Source organism: Pyricularia grisea, chromosome I (assembly GCF_004355905.1).
Source record: "Pyricularia grisea strain NI907 chromosome I, whole genome shotgun sequence".
Classification (NCBI taxonomy): Eukaryota; Fungi; Ascomycota; class Sordariomycetes; order Magnaporthales; family Pyriculariaceae; genus Pyricularia; species Pyricularia grisea.
Genome location: NC_044973.1, coordinates 2770187 through 2787362, shown reverse-complemented (window position 1 = coordinate 2787362; position 17176 = coordinate 2770187). Strand labels below are relative to the sequence as shown.

Here is a 17176-nt window from a genome sequence, read left to right as displayed (position 1 = left end):
TGCCAGGGGTCCATCATGAGTATAAAACAAGCAAGCCAATCCACCAACCAACGCCGGTCTAAAGCCAAAGAATAAACAAATTGCAATACAGAGATTGAGAGGAGTTTGCAGACAACAAAAAAGAAACACGGTCTTTAGCTGAGCAAGATATCATAACCGTCCTTTGTGATCCGCACCTCGTCGCCACCGAGACCATACTTGCGCCTCACCAACTCAAAAATGATGAGACCAGCACTGGTGCTGGGAACCTGCCGAAGCGTGTTCCACCAGAAACCACGATAAAGCCACGACGCCATGTGTCTACCTTCAGACTTGGCGACGGCCGAACACTGCGCCCAGGTCTCCTGGTAGGCGCGATAGTAGGCGCGCCACATGCTCCAGCCGCGCTTCTCCGGGCTCGCGCGGTGCCTCCTCGCCTCGGCGTCGAGGTCCTCGAGGTGGTTGAAGTGCTCCAGCTGCAGCTGCGAGATGGGGTAGACGGCCACCTGCTGCGCTATCGAGGCGGACACGCCGGCGGCGAGGAGGAAGGCGGGCTCGATGGCGTAGTGCGGCCGGATGACGGTCGGTGCAGCGGGCAAATCATCACCAGCGGATATGTGGGCCTGCGAATTTGGCAGATTCTGGTAGTCGAGGCGCGAAGACAATGGCCGTCGCCTGGACAAAACGTCGACCATGGCCTCGCTGAGGTCCCCGTAGTACCACTTGACGAATTTGTAGTAGCTCTGGGCCTTGACGTACTCAAAGGTGGAGAAGAAGACGGCGTTGCCGAAGCTGTCCTTGGCCAGTGACATGCTCCAGCCGGCAAAGACACCGCGCAGCCCGATCTCGCGGAGCTTGGCGGAGCCAAAGGTCCACATGCTCGGAGGCTTGGCGGCGGTGGATGCAGCGGTGGTCTCAGCACCCATGAATGCACGATGATCGTAGCGTGCTTGGATGGCGTCTAGCGGGGCGGCAACAAAACTCTGGATGCAGCCGGCCATGAAACCAGCGGCGAAGGTGTCCTGAGGGCATGGCGGTGGGTAGACTCGCTTGGTTGCGCGAGATGATTCCTCGTGCAGATGGCCCAAAATGTGCAAATAGCTGGAGTAGAGAACTGCACCGACAGCCACGTTGGCCATCAATGGAGGGAGCACGTGCTCCGGTACTACTGACCAGCCCTGCTGCCGAATGGCAGTCGTCAGCACACCGGGGGTAGTCCCCCGGAGCCAAAGCACGACATCCTTCAGCTTCGAAGGCGACGCAGCGGCAGCCTCCTGGAGCTGTCGCTGTCGCTCGAGGTGGATGTTGCGCGCAAAGGCAAGGTAGTCGACCCGCATGCGGAAGAAGGCCTTTGCCGGAGCGCGAAAGTAAAAGGCGACGGCCTGGGCGGTGAAGGCGCGCATGCCGGCTGCCGAGGCGGCGGTAGCGGCATTGCTGCGGGAGTTGTTGTCCAGCGGCTCCACACCAGGCGGCAGGACGGGCAGGACGCCCGTGTTGACTGGCGGAGTTGGCAGCCTAGGGCCGTTGCCGCCGAGGTCGTCAATCGAGGTCATAATCCGACGTAGGATTGCTGCATTGTCTCTGCCTCTGCCGTGACTTGAGCGGGACCAACGAGGTTGTTTGTCACTTGGATGGACAATGAAGATAGAAACCTGGTACGGACCAAATTTTTAGGTTAAAGAAAGTAGTTTGTCCTCTGCCAGATCCCGAACGAGGACGAGACAGGTGTTCAGGCAGAAAGTCGGAGTTTCAGTCGAAATTTTAGACTTTCCAAAGCAAGCGGTCGACTGTGTTGCCTGTTCCCTCAGTCAGCCGTATCTAGCAATGCGTCCAGCCTGCCTCAGTGTGCACCTGACAGCAACACTGGAACGAACCGTCGCGAATTTTCCTGGGCGTCGGTCGGAATGACCTGAGTGGGGTTTCGTTGTCCGTTCACCTGTTTCGTATGGTCGGGGTATCCTTGTCGGAGAACACGTGACCTACAGTAGCTAACACTGGAATTGGCCCCACTTGTCTGTCGGTCTGTCTGTTCTTTAGGAGGTACCTTCGCAAGCTAAGGTATATAATTCTTCAAACAAGTGGTTCCCGCCAGCGAAGTAGCTACAACATACCATCAAGATGACACCCAGGCTCCCCTGGACTTCGCTTTTGTCTCGTAGTATTGTTTTTTTTTTTTGGCCTTTGTAGCCTTTTTTGATCCTTCTACTCGCACTCCCTATCCCAGACTTGTTGGCCCTGGCTGAGCGAGCGCCTTGCCATGCTCTGCCTACATCTGACATGATCCAAAATGTCGCTTTGCTGTAGTGGTTGGTGTAAGCACAGTCACAGTTGAGAGCCCTTTTGGTCCAAATTCTCAAAAGAAAATCCCTAATCACCGGGTTCGAAACTTGTTCAACTTGCATTTTCTTCCATAATATCTTATTTTTGTCACTACTATCTTTTCATGCAACAACAAAATAATAATTGCGATGCTTAGCACGTAGATCCGGGTTTGCTTCACTGGGTCATGGCTGCAGCATTCTACCTTCCAATCATTAGCCGCGACTCGCCTCAGCGTGTTTTCCTCCCTGCTACACGTGCATTGGTCGCCAAAGGCTTGGCTAAGTGACTTGGCCGCTTTGCCTTTATAGGTTGGCAATTAGCACTCAATCATCAGCGAAGTAGCTGAAAATATCAGATTATGATGAACGTAGCTTCCTTTCCAGGGAAGTGTCACATCAATTACTAGGTTCACCCTAGGCTTCGCTTTTGCTCTATCTACCTATCTCCTTTCTTTTTTTCCTCCCTATCGTACTATGGTAGACCTGTCCCTCTCGCATCAAACAATGTCGCCAGCGCCAGCCAGGTCTTTGTAGGGGCGATGAAGCTATTTTTCTCTTTAACCTAATGGGAAATTCGTTTGTTTGTTCTGCACTTTAATTCTCGGGGTTATTCTCAGGTACCTATCTTAGTTACCCAAACACCTAGGCCGACAACGTACCCTAAGAGTGCTGGCTGTAAATTATCGAGTTCGAGACCCAGTGAGACTCTAGTCTTTTTTTTTTTTTTTTTTTTTTTCTACTCTCAAGTGAGGTACTCGTTTACAAAATTTCGCCTTCCAAATAAAGAACAATTTGATTGTTGGCTCGGTTTCCATATGCACATTATCTCCAATTCTTTTTTATGTGTGTCTTCTTTACCATTCTTTTTACACAGACGGCAATCCCGGAAAATAACCATGTTGGACCAACTAGCTAGGTAGGTATCTAGGTAGGAAAATCGAGAAGATTTGGCCATGAACACCAGCCGGACCGCCGAATTTCCACTAAAACAAGCCTAGTATCATCCCCAACTGCCATATGCCAAACCAACTTTTTTGATTTGAGATTTGAGACCAAGCTCAAAAGAGCTCCAAGATAGCCTTACCCCAGTAAGACCGTCGCGGCAACTACTTCCAGACCTTTGCCTTGCAGGAACTGTCGCGTGTTCAACTTCACCGGGGCCCCCGTATGGCCCATCATCCCTCCCAACTCAGCAATGATGCCCCCGAGGTTGAACACCGCGCTAGGCTTGGGGTTGAGCAGAAGGAACACATAGCGTCCTGGGTTGTCCTCGTCAATTCTGGGAGGCTTGTAGGGCGAGATAGTCTGCCCTTGCTCAAACTCCACGGTGCCGCCGGAGATTGGAACGCCTGCCACAGCCCAGTGACAAAATTGACTGTCAGGGGGTTGGCTAGGGTGTTGTGCCACCATGATCAACAAATAGTGATTACCAGTTCCCTGCAAAAAAGGACGGTCAGAATTTCTGTAGCTTGCTGGGTCCAGCACGATCAAAGGAACTTTTGCTCACATCGAACTCGGTAAAAATCAGGGGTGGTGCCGGAGTTGGCCCAGGGAGAAAGGCTTGACCCGGCTCCAAGAGCGGAGCACCGGGGAACTGAACCATGAGCTTGTGCTGGACCTCTATGTGACCCAGGAGGTCGATGACCCCGTTCTCTACCAGAGCTTGCATAATATGAGGCATGGCTAGTGAGAAGTTATCTCGAATGAAGTTGAGTAGTAGATGCGGAGATTGGCTGTTTGCGCTTGTTGTTGAAACGAAAAAAAAACCCAATAACAAAGGTATCAAGACTCGCTTCTGGAGACGAACCTCGACCCTTTTATAGACGAAATGATAGCCCTTTACCTACTCCTTTTTTCAAATCAAGAAAAAACGTGAGAGAGCTTGACCGCTTCTTTCGGGCCATCTACGTCAGCATGAATGCAATTTCTTTCTTCTGTCAAAGGACTTCACTGGCTAATGGAGTGTTTGCTTCGCTTGCAGACAAAACAGCCACAACTCCAAAGTCTGCAGGCCAAGATTCTAGAGGCCTGTGGCCTCCTGTACGTTTTCAGCTCGTGGAACTTTGGTGTGTAACCTCAATTCACACAATGGGGCCCTGTGACTCTATACACCCATACTGGTCTTCTCTCTTTCTCTTCGCCACAGCATGGATTGCTCTGAGGTATCTTGACTTGTGTACAAACGCGCTGTATTCAAGGTCCTTCATTGAAGACTTGGCATCTTTCACTTTGTACCTCCAGACTGCAAAAAAAACACTTCCTATCTCTTGCGGCATCCCCTATATCAGATACACACAAGATAGTACCCAGATCCCAATGTGGCTCTTAAGAGATACACTAAGAGTTACCATTTTCCCCCTCAAGTTTCCAAGCAGGGACGGCTCGTGCTCGGTTTTGGATAAACCAGCAGCATTGTATATTCGTGTGCCACCTAGATCGTAGAGTTGTTCAGGGACCATCCCCCTTGATGTCCTTCCCCAGATAGAACTTGAGTCAGAGAATTTTCTACTCAAGCTATAACCGTGACTAATATGAGCCATCGCCGGCCAAACAACCGAGCTTTCTTTTCCTCGCACAGTTTCCCTCTATTCTTGGGTTACCTATGCAAAGAATGCAGCCCAAGTCTGCCGAGAACCACTTCACACAGCCCGAGGTTTCTCTGGATATTGCCTCATCAACCCATCAGAACCGTCACTCCAAGGGTCCCCAGAGACACAGACTCCAGGGACTGTTGTGATCAAGGTTGGGTCATTCGGGCTTGTCTGCTCACAATCTTTGGGTCATCTTGAACTTTTTCCAAGAACGATCCCGTGGTTGCTTCATCCTTGAGCCGAAGCACCAAACACACGTAGGGGAGAGGCGGCCCCAGCGTCTTCCTTGGCTGAGGGGCCACATAGCTCACGATTTCACGCCCGGAACTGGGGTCAATGTGGGGGCCACCATGGGATCCGATGTCGACTACAAGCAATTGATAGACTTACATAAGAGTGTCGCTTTTCGTTGACTCTTGCTACAGCATCATCACAATGTATCCGTCGAATGGCGTCTCTCACTAAACCACGTCTGTTGGTATCCCCGAAATCATCCTGCTTCCACAACGAATAAGAACTTGCTTCCAGCTGTGTACATCTGCTTTGAGTAGTTTGAGGTCTACAGGCCTTTGGCCCTGAGCCTGATTGTATGGTACTGACTGTCCAACCCGGATGTCGTCTCCCCCGTTGTTCCAGGAAATAGAGAGTCCGGCGTCCATGTTTAAGCAGCACAGACTGTGAAAGACTTCATCCCGGGATAGCGTTGCAGCAATGTGTCCCGGCATTGTGACGAGTAGGGTGAACTTCTTCCGAGAAAGCAATAGAGTACATAGGAGTGTTGTGGTAGAACTTTTGTTGACATGCAGAACATGAACACAGAAGGTTTAAAGACAAAACACTGAAGCTTCTGTATTAAAAACTGCGACAAAATCACCTCGTCATCTCCATCAAGTACAATGATGATAGGACTCTGCTTTGTTCATGACAGACGATAGTCTGTAAACTTGTTGGGAGGCTTTTGCATTCGAATCTAATGTAGAGAAATTTCTTTTCGACGAATTTACGCTTTGGAGTGACGTTCAAGCTCAACTCACACAGAGAGCCTGATATATGTCCCTATTACCTATCATGAGCCTCTCAACTAGTATCCTATTGGTAACCTTCTTTTGTATGGAGCCAGCCAGGTATTAGTGTCTCGCTTATCGAATATACCCCCTGATGAGCGGTGTCGAGATTCTTTGCTGCAAAAGCGGCAATAACGTCAGTATTTACCCGCTAAAATATTACGTACATGCGAGAAGCAAATATACCTGAAATCTCGACCCCAGAGTGCTTCCCCCGGCAGCCTCCGTATATCATTCGCTAAACGCGTACGTCTAGGGTCTCCTTGAGCAAAACAGCTGCATATTTGTATTTGTTGGCTCCTGCAAGCCAATGTACATGGTTACTGTGACCAACCGCTCGAATTCTTTCGCCTTTGGAGGTCGACCTGAGGATAAACTGGGACAGATGTCAATACTACTTGTCAAATTTGCTGTCTTCGTAGGATAACACTCTCTACTCATATTCTCTGTTCTACCGTGAAGTGCTAATTAAACACACACACACACGAAATTCGGATGAGAGATTTGATCTGTAGAAGAAAAGCTGCCAGTAGCATGACCTCAACTTTTTGCATATTTGTCAGAACATTCAGTAGATTGTACCAGCCCTCGGCTCCCCCAAGACCATGGTGCCATTTAGCGAAGAATTCTTATGTAGTCCTACTCGATGTTACTGGGACAAAAATAACAGAAGAAGCAATGGTCTGGCCTGGTTCCCCGATGAAGTTTCTCGTTCTGAAGCCGCTACGAGCTGATAATTCCGGAGGACCCCTAATTGAGCGAGCGTGCATGTCCAGGATTGAGTGTGGAGACACATCCTGCCCGTTCTTGAGCAGGATGAACGTACAGGCCGTCGTCATCTGCGGGCTCGAGAAGTGTGGCGGCATGTACGGCGCCACGGTCTCGCCTTGAAACACGTCCACCAGGCCGTGGCGGAGCGAGACGTTAAGTTCATTCATGGTGAATATCGTAGCTAGTGATAACTGTGTTATGTTGAAGATATGGGTTGGAAAGTGGTTTTTTTTTTTTTTTTTTTTTGTGGAGGCTTGTTGACGCAGATTATGATAGAGGCGATGACGCTGAAATAGGTCGGCTTCGCTCTATACGTTTTTTTTATTATTTTATTTTGAGCACTCCTGTCTTTGTGCACTTCCTCCACCAGATCGTAGTCACTATACTCCGTACTCCGTACTCCCGTATCCTGTAGAGGGACGTATACAATGGCGTCATGCGAGAAACATTTTGACCGCTTCTTTGGGAGGCGTCGTCCTTAGCAGTGGATCAAGGTCACTCTACATGCTATTCTTTACTTTTGCGGTATGCGGATCACTCCTTGTGTCAATTTCTATTGATATCACTGGCCTGAATTGAAGTATTTCCGACCAAGTACGGATAATATTGACATACTGCCCGTGGCTTTCCGACATTTCAAGACACCCATTTCTGCATCTGGGCCAAGAAGGGCCGACTCTATGCACGCATCTTGCAGCTCTGATTGGTGGATGCGAGTCCGATCGAGTGATAACCAATAATCGGGATGGCCTATTCTGGGCTTTGTAAGGTCGATTTCCAAGGAAGACACCATCAGTGAAGCAGCCAAAAAGCAAATCAAAGTTTTAACATGACTTGAGTGGCTTCAGGGCCGTTCCGCCATCTTTGCTTCCTTATGCTTCTTCTTTTCGTTTTGTTTTGCTTCTTGTAGACATCGGCTTTTCAATGACGTGCCTTGTTAAGCTTGCCTGTTCAACAAGCAGCATCTCGGCCCCAACAATTACGGCTGATTCCAGCGGCCCGCAGCACGACAGAGCAGGCAACGGCTGGTCTAACCAGCCTCCGGGCTGTTAGTTTAGCGGTATAATACAGGGGAAAAGCCAAGATGTTTTGGACTCTCCGATCTCTAGCAAACTGACCTCCTACAAACATCGAGACCTTGCATGCTTGGTACTTCGCGCTGCTCACATTCATTTTCCGGTTTAAAGGGGACTGATCTCCTGTTCGAGTCCTAGTTTGGTCGGGGTTTTTTTTTTATCTCTGCCTAGTTTTCACTCTCCATTTCTTTTCTGTCCTGCACAACCGGCTTCTCTCTAGACAAATTCACTCTTCCCGACCCGCCTCCTGATCCCTGAATCCGGGGTCAGTTCGTGGGGGGGAAACTCTCCGGCACTAGTGAGGTATGAGTCTTCACGCCGATTTTCACCCCTTGTCAAAAATCGTTTCCCATTTGGGGTAATTCGGTCTGTGTGTCACAGTGATGCAGATGCAGGTGGCCCCACTGTGATCACAATGGTTGGCTGCAGGGTGACCTCTAGCTGCCTCTGGAGGACGGGCTGTCTAGTAAAAGCCTCCTTGGACCCTTGGCAATCGGCTCCATATTAAACTAACCCGCCAACCGCGTTGGAATGTATCAGGACCCCAACCAAAAGCCACAACAACCCAGAGCTGACCACAGAGCCAAGCGGCAGGCGCGCGGCAAAAAAGACTTGCAGTACGGCCAACAGCGCTCGTATGACAACCCCACCTTGCTATCGAGTCTCTGGTGCTCATATGGACCCCTCCAGTGCATGATGTGCTTGTTGGTGATGACCCTTGACTGCTTCTGTACCAACACCACCTGGTTGACTCACTTACCGCCGGGAATGTGTAACGTATGTTTGATTGTATTGTTTGGTGCATTGACCCGGCGATGGAAATCCTGAAGTTGATTTTTGAAAACGGTCAAACAAAAGATTGTTTTCGCCGTCTGACCAACTTACCACCAAGTATCTATCTGATCGATACCTAACCAACCTGAGACCATTGTGAGTTATAGCAAAAGGATGAGCAGAACGCAATTCCGGCTTGCTTCACTATTTATTGACTTGCAACTAGGTTGGTCAACTCATTGGCATCATCGCACTTACTTCAATCCAAACTCCCCTGTCCCATTTTTCTCTGCATTGGTGGCCATTTGTCCAACTAGAGAATCGTTGAGGTCCTGGTTCATTGCATCTTCTTTCAAGTTACGCCATTTGAACTTTGCAGAGGTTGCGCTCAGGATGGCAACATCTCAAAACGAGCAATGGTTTCTCAAATCGAAAAAGCCAGTGTCCCTGCCTAAACATCAAGCGCTCGACTTGTCCGACAAGGACTTTGATGTCTTTGTCAAAAGCACTGTCGTCATCGGTGAAACTTCCAACAATGGTGCAGTTGACGTCGAGTCTTGCGCAAATAAGGACGATGTAATGACCCAAACCACAGAGGCAAGCGTCAGTGACATTCTGACGCCACCCTCGACCACCGAAGATGTTCGTGAGGTCTTGAGCGGCATTGACCTCAACATTCATCACGATGGCAAAGATCAAGCTGAGGATGGACCGGTGGTCGATATGGAAAACAAGATGTTCACAGAGAATTCAGACGTGGCATATAGATCTACCAAAAACGCTCTGGTTGATCTCTTCGCCGAGTTGGAAGATGTTGTTTCAGGACCGCGTCTAATTGAGCTGCTCAACCTTGCCTGGGACTGCGACCCTGATGCCACTCTCAAGATCATCTTCAATGCTCGGTCCATCCACTTGGGTAAAAGCTCCCGCCACACATTTTACAGGTGCGCGGGATGGCTGTTCCAGAAACACCCAGCTACCCTAATCACCAACCTGCGCTGGCTGAGCCGACCAGTCATTCAGAAGAAGGTAGAGGAGAAAGAGGGCGAGGATTCCGACAAAGCAGTCTTTGTGGAAGTCGCCGAGGTTGACGAGAACGACCCTGCGCACTACGACGTCAGGAATGGGGTGTCGCATGGCTACTGGAAGGACTTGGTCAATATTCTTGCCCTCGCGGTCAACGGCAAGCTTGACCCTCTGGCAGATCCAAAGGATGTTCTCAACGTGCACCAAGGCAAAGATGATTGGATCAGCAGACTCACCCAGAAAGAAGCCAAGGAGAAGCGACGTGCAACTTCGGACTCTCGACACAAGATGGCCGTCGAAAAGTTCGAGAATGACCCAAACTATCGAGCTCTACACTTGACTGTTGCCAGGCTATTTGCTGAGCAGCTCAAGATTGACCTTGGGCGCCTTCGAGATGACAAGCCACAGGCTAAGCGAAACATCTCGCTTTGTGCCAAGTGGGCACCCACTGCTGCACAGTTTCATGACAAGCACACATACATCACCTCGACGATTGCTGAGACTCTCGACCATTCATCAGCTGCAGATCAAGCCACCAAGGATCGCGAACGTTTTATTCGCCACGTCCGTGAGTGTTACCGGAAGGATGTTTCTGCCCTTCGCAAAGAGCTGGAAGTGGTTGAGCGGGACATGTCGGCAAACACGTTTGAGAACATCCACTACAGTCGTGTGCCCTCCATTGCCATGAAAAACTATACCCCAATCTTTGTCAAGAAGGACGAGAAGCGCTTCGATGAGTACATTACCAAGGTGGCAGAAGGGTCAGCCAACATCTCCGGCGCCGTCTTGTCCCCCAGTGTACTAGTCAAGAGCGTCCAGCGTGGATTTAGCTTGACTGCCGGCCGTGGAGGGAAGAACGATCTGGTGGAGGAGAAGATTGCAGAGATGCAGGTGAAAGTGGCAGATGGTCAGTGGAAGACGCTCGTGCAGAGGATCCGGGACAGCGGCACGCTCGAAAACAGTATCGCCGTCTGCGACGTCAGCGGAAGCATGTCGCATCCTACATTCAAGGACAAGACTTGCCCTATGGACTCGGCCATTGGTTTATCGCTGCTCGTTGCTGAAGTGTGCAAACCTCCATTCGGCGGCACTTTCATAACATTCAGCACAGACCCATCTATTCAGTCTGTAGATCTTAAGGCCTCGCTTTCTCAAAAGGTTGCGGCCATGAAGCGAGCCGACTGGGGCATGAGCACCGACTTTGCCGCCGTGTTTGAGAAGCTTGTCCTGCCCATGGCGTTGAAGCACAGGATAAAGCCAGAAGACATGGTGAAGAGGGTGTTTGTTTTTTCGGACATGCATTTTGACCAGGCTGAATGGACGAAATGCGAATACAATGACGACGGGACGTTAAAGGAGGATGACACCAAGGCCACTGCGTGGTCCACAAGCTACGAGCGGATTCAAAACGCCTATCGCGCCGCCGGCTACGAGATGCCCGAGCTTGTGTTTTGGAATCTAGCGGGCGGCAGGGCGGGGCTAACGGGCCACGGCGACCCGACAGCACCCAAACCGGTTACCGCGGCCATGGAGGGCACGGCGTTGGTCAGCGGCTACAGCCAGGGGATGCTCAAGGTGTTTCTGGATGGTGGTGGTTTCGAGGATCCTGAAGATGAGGACGAGGATCTGATGGAGGTCGTGAAGGGCGAGGATGGAGAGGAGGTAGACGTACAAGAGAACAAGAGGCGCAGGAAGGATCCGTTTGACACTGTACGTAAGGCCATCAGCCACCAAGCGTATTCGATGTTGAAAGTTGTGGATTAAAGGGAGAGGGAACAATTGGTTTGCACCATGTTTCTATCTTAATCCAGTGATGTGACTTTCATCAAAAGTGTATTATTATTATTACTATTCATCTCAACACATTCTTTTGTTAGTCTGGTAGCAATAAAATTCACAGCATATCCTATTCGACTGGTAATGGCGTAATAGCCCAAAAAAAGAAAAGTAGTATGCACAAACTCCCGAAAACGGGCTTCAACCCCGCCTCGTCCTCATCTCCAAGCTCTTCACAAACAAATCCAGCTCATCAAACGAACCATACGCCTCGCTCCCGCCAAAAACCCTCATCTCATCCAGCGCCCGCCTCGCGTACCCGCCCGCGCCCTCCAGATCCCCCACGCTCACGTGAAGCCTGGCCAGGACCTCGTAGTGGTCCCCCAGGCTCGACACCAACCTCTCCTGGGAGCTGAGCTCGACGAGCTGTTTTCCGAGATCAATGGCGTCGTGTAGCCTCCCCGCCTCGACGGCGGCCAGGATCCCGTCGCAAACCGAGACGGCGCGCGTGCGGCGGGCGTCGGACGCGGCCACGGCCGACGGGTGTGCGCTGCACAGCGCGCAGCTGCACTTGAAGCCCCAGCGACGCAGGAGGGTCGATTGGCGCTTTTGGTAGGTCATGCCAAATTCTGCGTCTGTGGAAAGAGGGATTCATGATGATCGTTAGTTGGGGTGTGGCGGTTTGAGGAGGATAGGGGGGGTTTACTGACAGCTGATGGTGATTTCTTCGCCGGCTTCAATGTCATGAAAAGCATAGACCTTTTGCGAGAGGGTTGCCGGGTCGAACTGAACTTGGGAGCTGTTACGATAACACTAGCATCAGTATCTGAACATCACAATCAAAACAAGTTAAAAAAGAAATACCCCCCAAAATGACTTACTTGGGACCACAGGCGTGGTTTATCCTCGACACCGTCGGAAACAAGCCCATGTACGCCTCTCCGTCGATCTTGAGAGATAACGTATTGGTACTCATGACGTCCTCCACCACGGGAGCACCCTGCGTGCTCGACCTCGCCAGTCCGAGCACCCTGCCGGGTTCCGGAAGCTGGCCGACGGCACGATTCAGCAGCTCAACCCCTTGTGCGCGATTCACTCTGCCGGGGAACTCGACGCTGGCCACTATCGCGGCGTAGTCGACTAGAAACGTCTCGCCTCGGGGGATGCGCCGCGTCGCCACCATTCCCAACCCCTTGCCGGGGATCTTTCTAACCTTCCATGCGGGAAGGGGGTTCTCATCCTCGGGGCGGTGGTGGCTGGTGTTGCTACTGCTCCTGTTCAGTGTAGTAGTTCCGCCGCCCGGCCCGGCATCCATACGACGCGACCCTGCGGACCTCGCAGGCGCCGCAAAGGCAAACTCGAGCAGCCTCTGCACGCTCGCCACCGCCTCGGGCGTGGCGACGATGCTGAAGCCCCTGCCGTGCTGGAAGGCGGCGTTGGTGAAGACGCAGTACGTCGTGTTGGCTTCGCAGTAGGGCGCGTGCGTCCAGGGTGCCCAGTCTGGAGGGCCGAGGGCCTCTTCTAAGCCTTTGGTGATGGGAGGTGGACACTCTGGCTGCTGGCTCTGGAGGATGGCCGGCATGCCGGTCTGGGTGTGGCCGCATTGTCCGTCTGGGTGGCGGGCTGCTATGTGCCATTCTAGGGTGGTGTGGGTGGAAGTGGCACTGTTGGCTGAGGCTCCGAGGGTGAGGAGGGTGAGGAGGGTGAGGAGAAAAGAGCGGTACATTTTTTATGAGGATGGATTTCTTTGTTTTTACTGATTTCTTGTTGTTGTTGTCCAAGGAGAGAATCCCCCTAGCGTCTCTAGCGCTTAAGCGCCAGACTGCGACGCGGGTGTATTTTAACAAGCAGGTTCGGCACATGTTTTGTATACTGCTGACGAAGCCACCAAATCTGACGGATGCATGTTGAGCAAACCACCAGTCAACAGTATCAGCTTCATCCCATTTGGGGACCATATTCTCTAACAACAGACATCCTTGAGTCTGCGTAACAGCTTAATGTGACGTGCCGGACGTCATGGACGCTGGTAACCTGAACTATACGCGCTGATATGAGTAGCATGGCCGATTGGGGTCATGGCTGAAGAGGTTTTGTGTTTCTTGGGCCATATTGAGGCCTGTTTTTCTGGGTTTAAATAATCGCCGCCTTGGCCAGTTTACTGCTTGTCTAGGGTGACTGGGTTTTTTTTATTCGAATATCAATGTATATCTTCTCGTGTTTTTTTCTTTGTTTCCAGAAAAGGGGCAACCAACCCAAGTTTGATAAGCTGTCACTACTTGTTACTCGAGTGTCGGGCCCGGTACGATTTCGTCTTATGACGATCAATGCCACCAATTAACTGAAGGACAGGGAAAAAGGTCAACACCAGATTCTGTCTGCATAAAAAAGGGGTATAATTCATATGTTTGATCTGTCGCCAAAAAAGAAGTTGAAACTGGCCGAAAAATGTTGTCGTCCGACTAAAATCCGTTATGTGTGCTCGTCGCCTTGTGCAACTCTGTATCACTCCGACTGCTTGAATCCTTGGACCGTCCCAATTCCCCCCGGACCAGCCCATAAATCCGTCTCGGACTCGTCTTGGGACCCAGCCTGCGTATCCAGCGACGGTGCTGAACCCGCTACTGCAATATAATCCTCGGGCTTCACAAAAAGCCTCGCTCTCGCCTCCAGGTCCTCCTCGACCACCACCGTAGTCACCGTCTCCATCTTTATCCCACCGTGCAGACACTCCTGGCTGTTGCCGCCGTCGTGCAGCCACGCCTTCCTCCCCCTGCGCGACCCATACCGACCCTTCCTCGACGACCCCTTGGTCGGCTCCTCGCCCGCGCCCGCCGTCTTGTTCCTCCCGACCTCGGGCGGCGCATCGCCCGCCAGCACCGTCTGCTCCTGCTGCTGAAGCTGCTGGCGGCGCAGGGCACCCTCGACGACTATGATGTTGCCGTATTTGCGGTCGCGCGGCGTGCGCACAAACGAGAACGAATCGAGCCCCAGCGCATCGGCCGTCTCGTCCACGTCGCCAAAGACGACGTCGCGGCGCGTGCAGCTCCAGATCAGGACGTCGAGAAGCCCATTGGCTGATATGAGCGCCCCCGCCGCGCAAAAGTAGGGGATCGACCCCTTGCGGCCCGACATGGTCCACGCCCGGCCGATGGCCAGCGGCGACGTGCATAGGACGTAAATTAGTGGGTAGATGAGGAAGGTTGAGTTGTATGAGGTGTTGTTGGCTGGTAATGGTGAGGAGGTAGAGTATGATGTTGATGATGATGATGATGATGATGATACTTCAGCCGCCGCGGCCTGTTTCTGCGCGGGTAGGCTTTCAACGCTGTTGTTGTTGTTATTGTTACCGATGCCTCGTTGTAGGCGTTTTCGTGAGTATAGATGTATGACGATTGCGATGTAGAAGCCGCTGGTGATGGCGAGCGACATGAAGATGTAGATGTAGTGCGTCAGCAGACGCACAGTTTGGAGGCGAGTGTTAACCCAGCACTAGAAGGTTTTTTTCTCTCGTGTTAGCCTTTTCTTTTTGTTCACTTCTTTGTTGCTCTATTTATTAAAGCTAGACACAAGAGACAAAAAGCCTCTCGTTAACTGGGAATTTCAACTTACCCACGCCGCAGCCCGCACATAGAAACCACCAACCGCAGACCCATTCACTGTCCCCAAGATACCTATTGCGGCCATCAGGTAAGTAAACATCCACAAACACACGCAGCTGAGGATGAGAGCCTTCTGGGTTGGCCTCCAGCCGTGAACAATCACGAGGTACGTGTGCACCGCTATCGCCGTGATGAACAGGCTGACGGCGAGGTCCCCGTTCGAGATCAAGAAACCCTGCGCCCAGCACGTCTGTGAGCCGACTAGGATGGCGTTCTCGCGCAGCCACACCGTGCTCATCACAAAAGCGACGCTCTGGTGGAGGTCCGCCAGGAGCAGGTTGTACAGCAGCACGACGAACTGGTTCGGCTCGCGGGCGTGCGGCGTCGTGGTGGGGGGCGCGGGTTGCCGCCGCCACGATCTCCGCGAGCCAGTGTCGTCTTGACGCCGGGAGTGGAAGTGCTCGGGCGCTAGACCGAGGCTCAAGTCCACCGTCGGCGGTCTGCGGTCCGCGTCGGGACTGGCCCGCCTCTGCTGCTGCTGCTGCTGCTGCCGCCGCCGCCGCCACGACTTGACGTGCCAGCGTACAAGCTTGACGGTGAGGTGGAGAAACAGCAGCGAGACGCCGATGAGGGACGCGACCGACACGGCCACGACGGCCAGCAGCCCCTTGCGGTGTTCTTCCGGTAGCGGTTGGAGGGTCCGGCTGACCATACCCTCCTTGGTGGAAATTATGGGGTTATCCATTCTTTTTATTTCTTTTGTTTTCTCTTCTTTTGAGCTTTTAATAGTTATTTTCTTTCAATCGTGCTCAGACCCGTTAGTCTGTGACGCTGGATGGCGAGAAGACAAGCAGTCGGGACACCATATTCGCCTTGTCTTTCCAGTCAGATAGCAACGAGATGTCGGAGGTTAGATGACGGTTCGTCACGGGGACGATATATTTCATTAGATACGAGGCCATACAGTTATATGGTGGCTGATGAAACCCAAAAAGAACGTTTTCCTTTCGAACACCAAAAACCTAGGAGGCGCAGATCGAACCGTATCTCTTTTTTGTTCTTCCCAAAGTGCGATCCAAGGGTCCCAAAAGAAAAGAAGACAATAAAAAAGTCGACGATGATAGTTCTCGATCTAGAAAACCCCCGCCCGGGTTGGGAAACTTGAAGCATGGAGACTAAACTTTAATAAAAAGAATGCCTAGTCTTTCAACTCCCCTTACCCGAGATGGAAAATAAAGGTAAAAAAAAGTAAATGGTAGTTGAACTTAGTGTAGAGTTGGGCGGCGAAGTCGGTGATAAAAAGTACCTTGGCTTACACAAATTCTCCTACGTTTGCCTCACCAAGCCCCCCAGATCCGCAAAGAAACAAAAAAAGGTTCAAAATCTCGGTTCTGCAGGCCGACCCTTCTAAGAACTCTATTGGCAACAAATAAAAAAAAACCATTCTATTACATATAAGGGTCATGCTGATTGTAGCCCGACTCGGGTATTTTCATGCCAAAAAAAAACATCACTGGGGTAAGGCTTACTCGGTGTGGCATGGTATCCCCACGACACGACAAGAGTGCCCTTGGCATGTTCAAGGTGTGTTAATTCCCAAATAGGTACATATCATGTTGTGGATGGCGCTTTTGGGAAAGTCAATCTTGCAGCCTTGCTAACAAATTGCTTAGTGATCTTTGCTGCCGGACTCACAATACATGGATATGCTTGGACGATCAAAAGGAACAGAGCCTTTTGTGAATTTCCTTCGTCCTTGTTTTTTTTAGCTTTCCCTTCAGAAGGGACAGGCACCAATACCATCGGGTGGTATAGCGCCTCAGGAGCCAACCGACGAGGTGGCACTATGCCACATAGTCGCTTGTCACACAAAGTTGCCGAGGTGCTTTGCGCGTTGATGGGATGAAAATACAAGCCACTGAAATCCCGTCGGGGTCTTCATACCTGAGTCTTGGTTTTCTATGCTCTCCCTCTATCCTTTGCCTCTCTTCCGCTGTCGCTCTCTTACTCGAGGTCTATAGTGCAGCAAATGACGGCAACTTCCGTGACCTGATTAAGGTTGACCAATGCCACAAAATAACACTACATGCATCTGCGGCTGTGAGCGGTAAACGGCTTCCAAATCCAAATTCCCACCGAAGCTCACCTTGCAAGCTTCAGATCTAGAGACTCGACCTTTTTTTTTTTTTTTTTTTT

General features: G+C 51.4%; 9 protein-coding genes across 9 annotated transcripts; 4 read left to right on the top strand and 5 right to left on the bottom strand.

The window, feature by feature from the left end:
* Positions 1–15: 15 nt before the first annotated feature.
* Positions 16–788, top strand: PgNI_05881 (uncharacterized protein; the record flags this gene model as incomplete). The annotated part of the gene is made up of 2 exons (XM_031125911.1): positions 16–19; positions 139–788. The coding sequence occupies 2 exons, from the start codon at positions 16–18 to the stop codon at positions 786–788; spliced, it is 654 nt and encodes a 217-aa protein (XP_030982937.1).
* Positions 135–1532, bottom strand: PgNI_05880 (uncharacterized protein; the record flags this gene model as incomplete). The annotated part of the gene is made up of 1 exon (XM_031125910.1): positions 135–1532. The coding sequence occupies one exon, from the start codon at positions 1530–1532 to the stop codon at positions 135–137; it is 1398 nt and encodes a 465-aa protein (XP_030982840.1).
* PgNI_05879 (uncharacterized protein) lies at positions 1059–1544 on the top strand (the record flags this gene model as incomplete). The annotated part of the gene is made up of 2 exons (XM_031125909.1): positions 1059–1141; positions 1175–1544. The coding sequence occupies 2 exons, from the start codon at positions 1059–1061 to the stop codon at positions 1542–1544; spliced, it is 453 nt and encodes a 150-aa protein (XP_030982622.1).
* Positions 1545–3380: 1836 nt separating this feature from the next.
* On the bottom strand, positions 3381–3981 carry PgNI_05878 (uncharacterized protein; the record flags this gene model as incomplete). Its single annotated transcript, XM_031125908.1, has 2 exons — positions 3381–3737; positions 3808–3981. The coding sequence occupies 2 exons, from the start codon at positions 3979–3981 to the stop codon at positions 3381–3383; spliced, it is 531 nt and encodes a 176-aa protein (XP_030982623.1).
* Positions 3982–6584: 2603 nt separating this feature from the next.
* On the bottom strand, positions 6585–6893 carry PgNI_05877 (uncharacterized protein; the record flags this gene model as incomplete). Its single annotated transcript, XM_031125907.1, has 1 exon — positions 6585–6893. One exon carries the CDS (start codon positions 6891–6893, stop codon positions 6585–6587), a length of 309 nt encoding a protein of 102 aa, XP_030982616.1.
* A 2076-nt stretch (positions 6894–8969) lies between these two features.
* PgNI_05876 (uncharacterized protein) lies at positions 8970–11366 on the top strand (the record flags this gene model as incomplete). The annotated part of the gene is made up of 1 exon (XM_031125906.1): positions 8970–11366. One exon carries the CDS (start codon positions 8970–8972, stop codon positions 11364–11366), a length of 2397 nt encoding a protein of 798 aa, XP_030982617.1.
* A 213-nt stretch (positions 11367–11579) lies between these two features.
* Positions 11580–13104, bottom strand: PgNI_05874 (uncharacterized protein; the record flags this gene model as incomplete). The annotated part of the gene is made up of 3 exons (XM_031125904.1): positions 11580–12013; positions 12089–12177; positions 12260–13104. The coding sequence occupies 3 exons, from the start codon at positions 13102–13104 to the stop codon at positions 11580–11582; spliced, it is 1368 nt and encodes a 455-aa protein (XP_030982615.1).
* PgNI_05875 (uncharacterized protein) lies at positions 12251–12853 on the top strand (the record flags this gene model as incomplete). The annotated part of the gene is made up of 2 exons (XM_031125905.1): positions 12251–12510; positions 12607–12853. 2 exons carry the CDS (start codon positions 12251–12253, stop codon positions 12851–12853), a joined length of 507 nt encoding a protein of 168 aa, XP_030982614.1.
* Positions 13105–13883: 779 nt separating the features above from the next.
* PgNI_05873 (uncharacterized protein) lies at positions 13884–15725 on the bottom strand (the record flags this gene model as incomplete). Its single annotated transcript, XM_031125903.1, has 2 exons — positions 13884–14870; positions 14991–15725. 2 exons carry the CDS (start codon positions 15723–15725, stop codon positions 13884–13886), a joined length of 1722 nt encoding a protein of 573 aa, XP_030982620.1.
* Positions 15726–17176: the final 1451 nt, after the last annotated feature.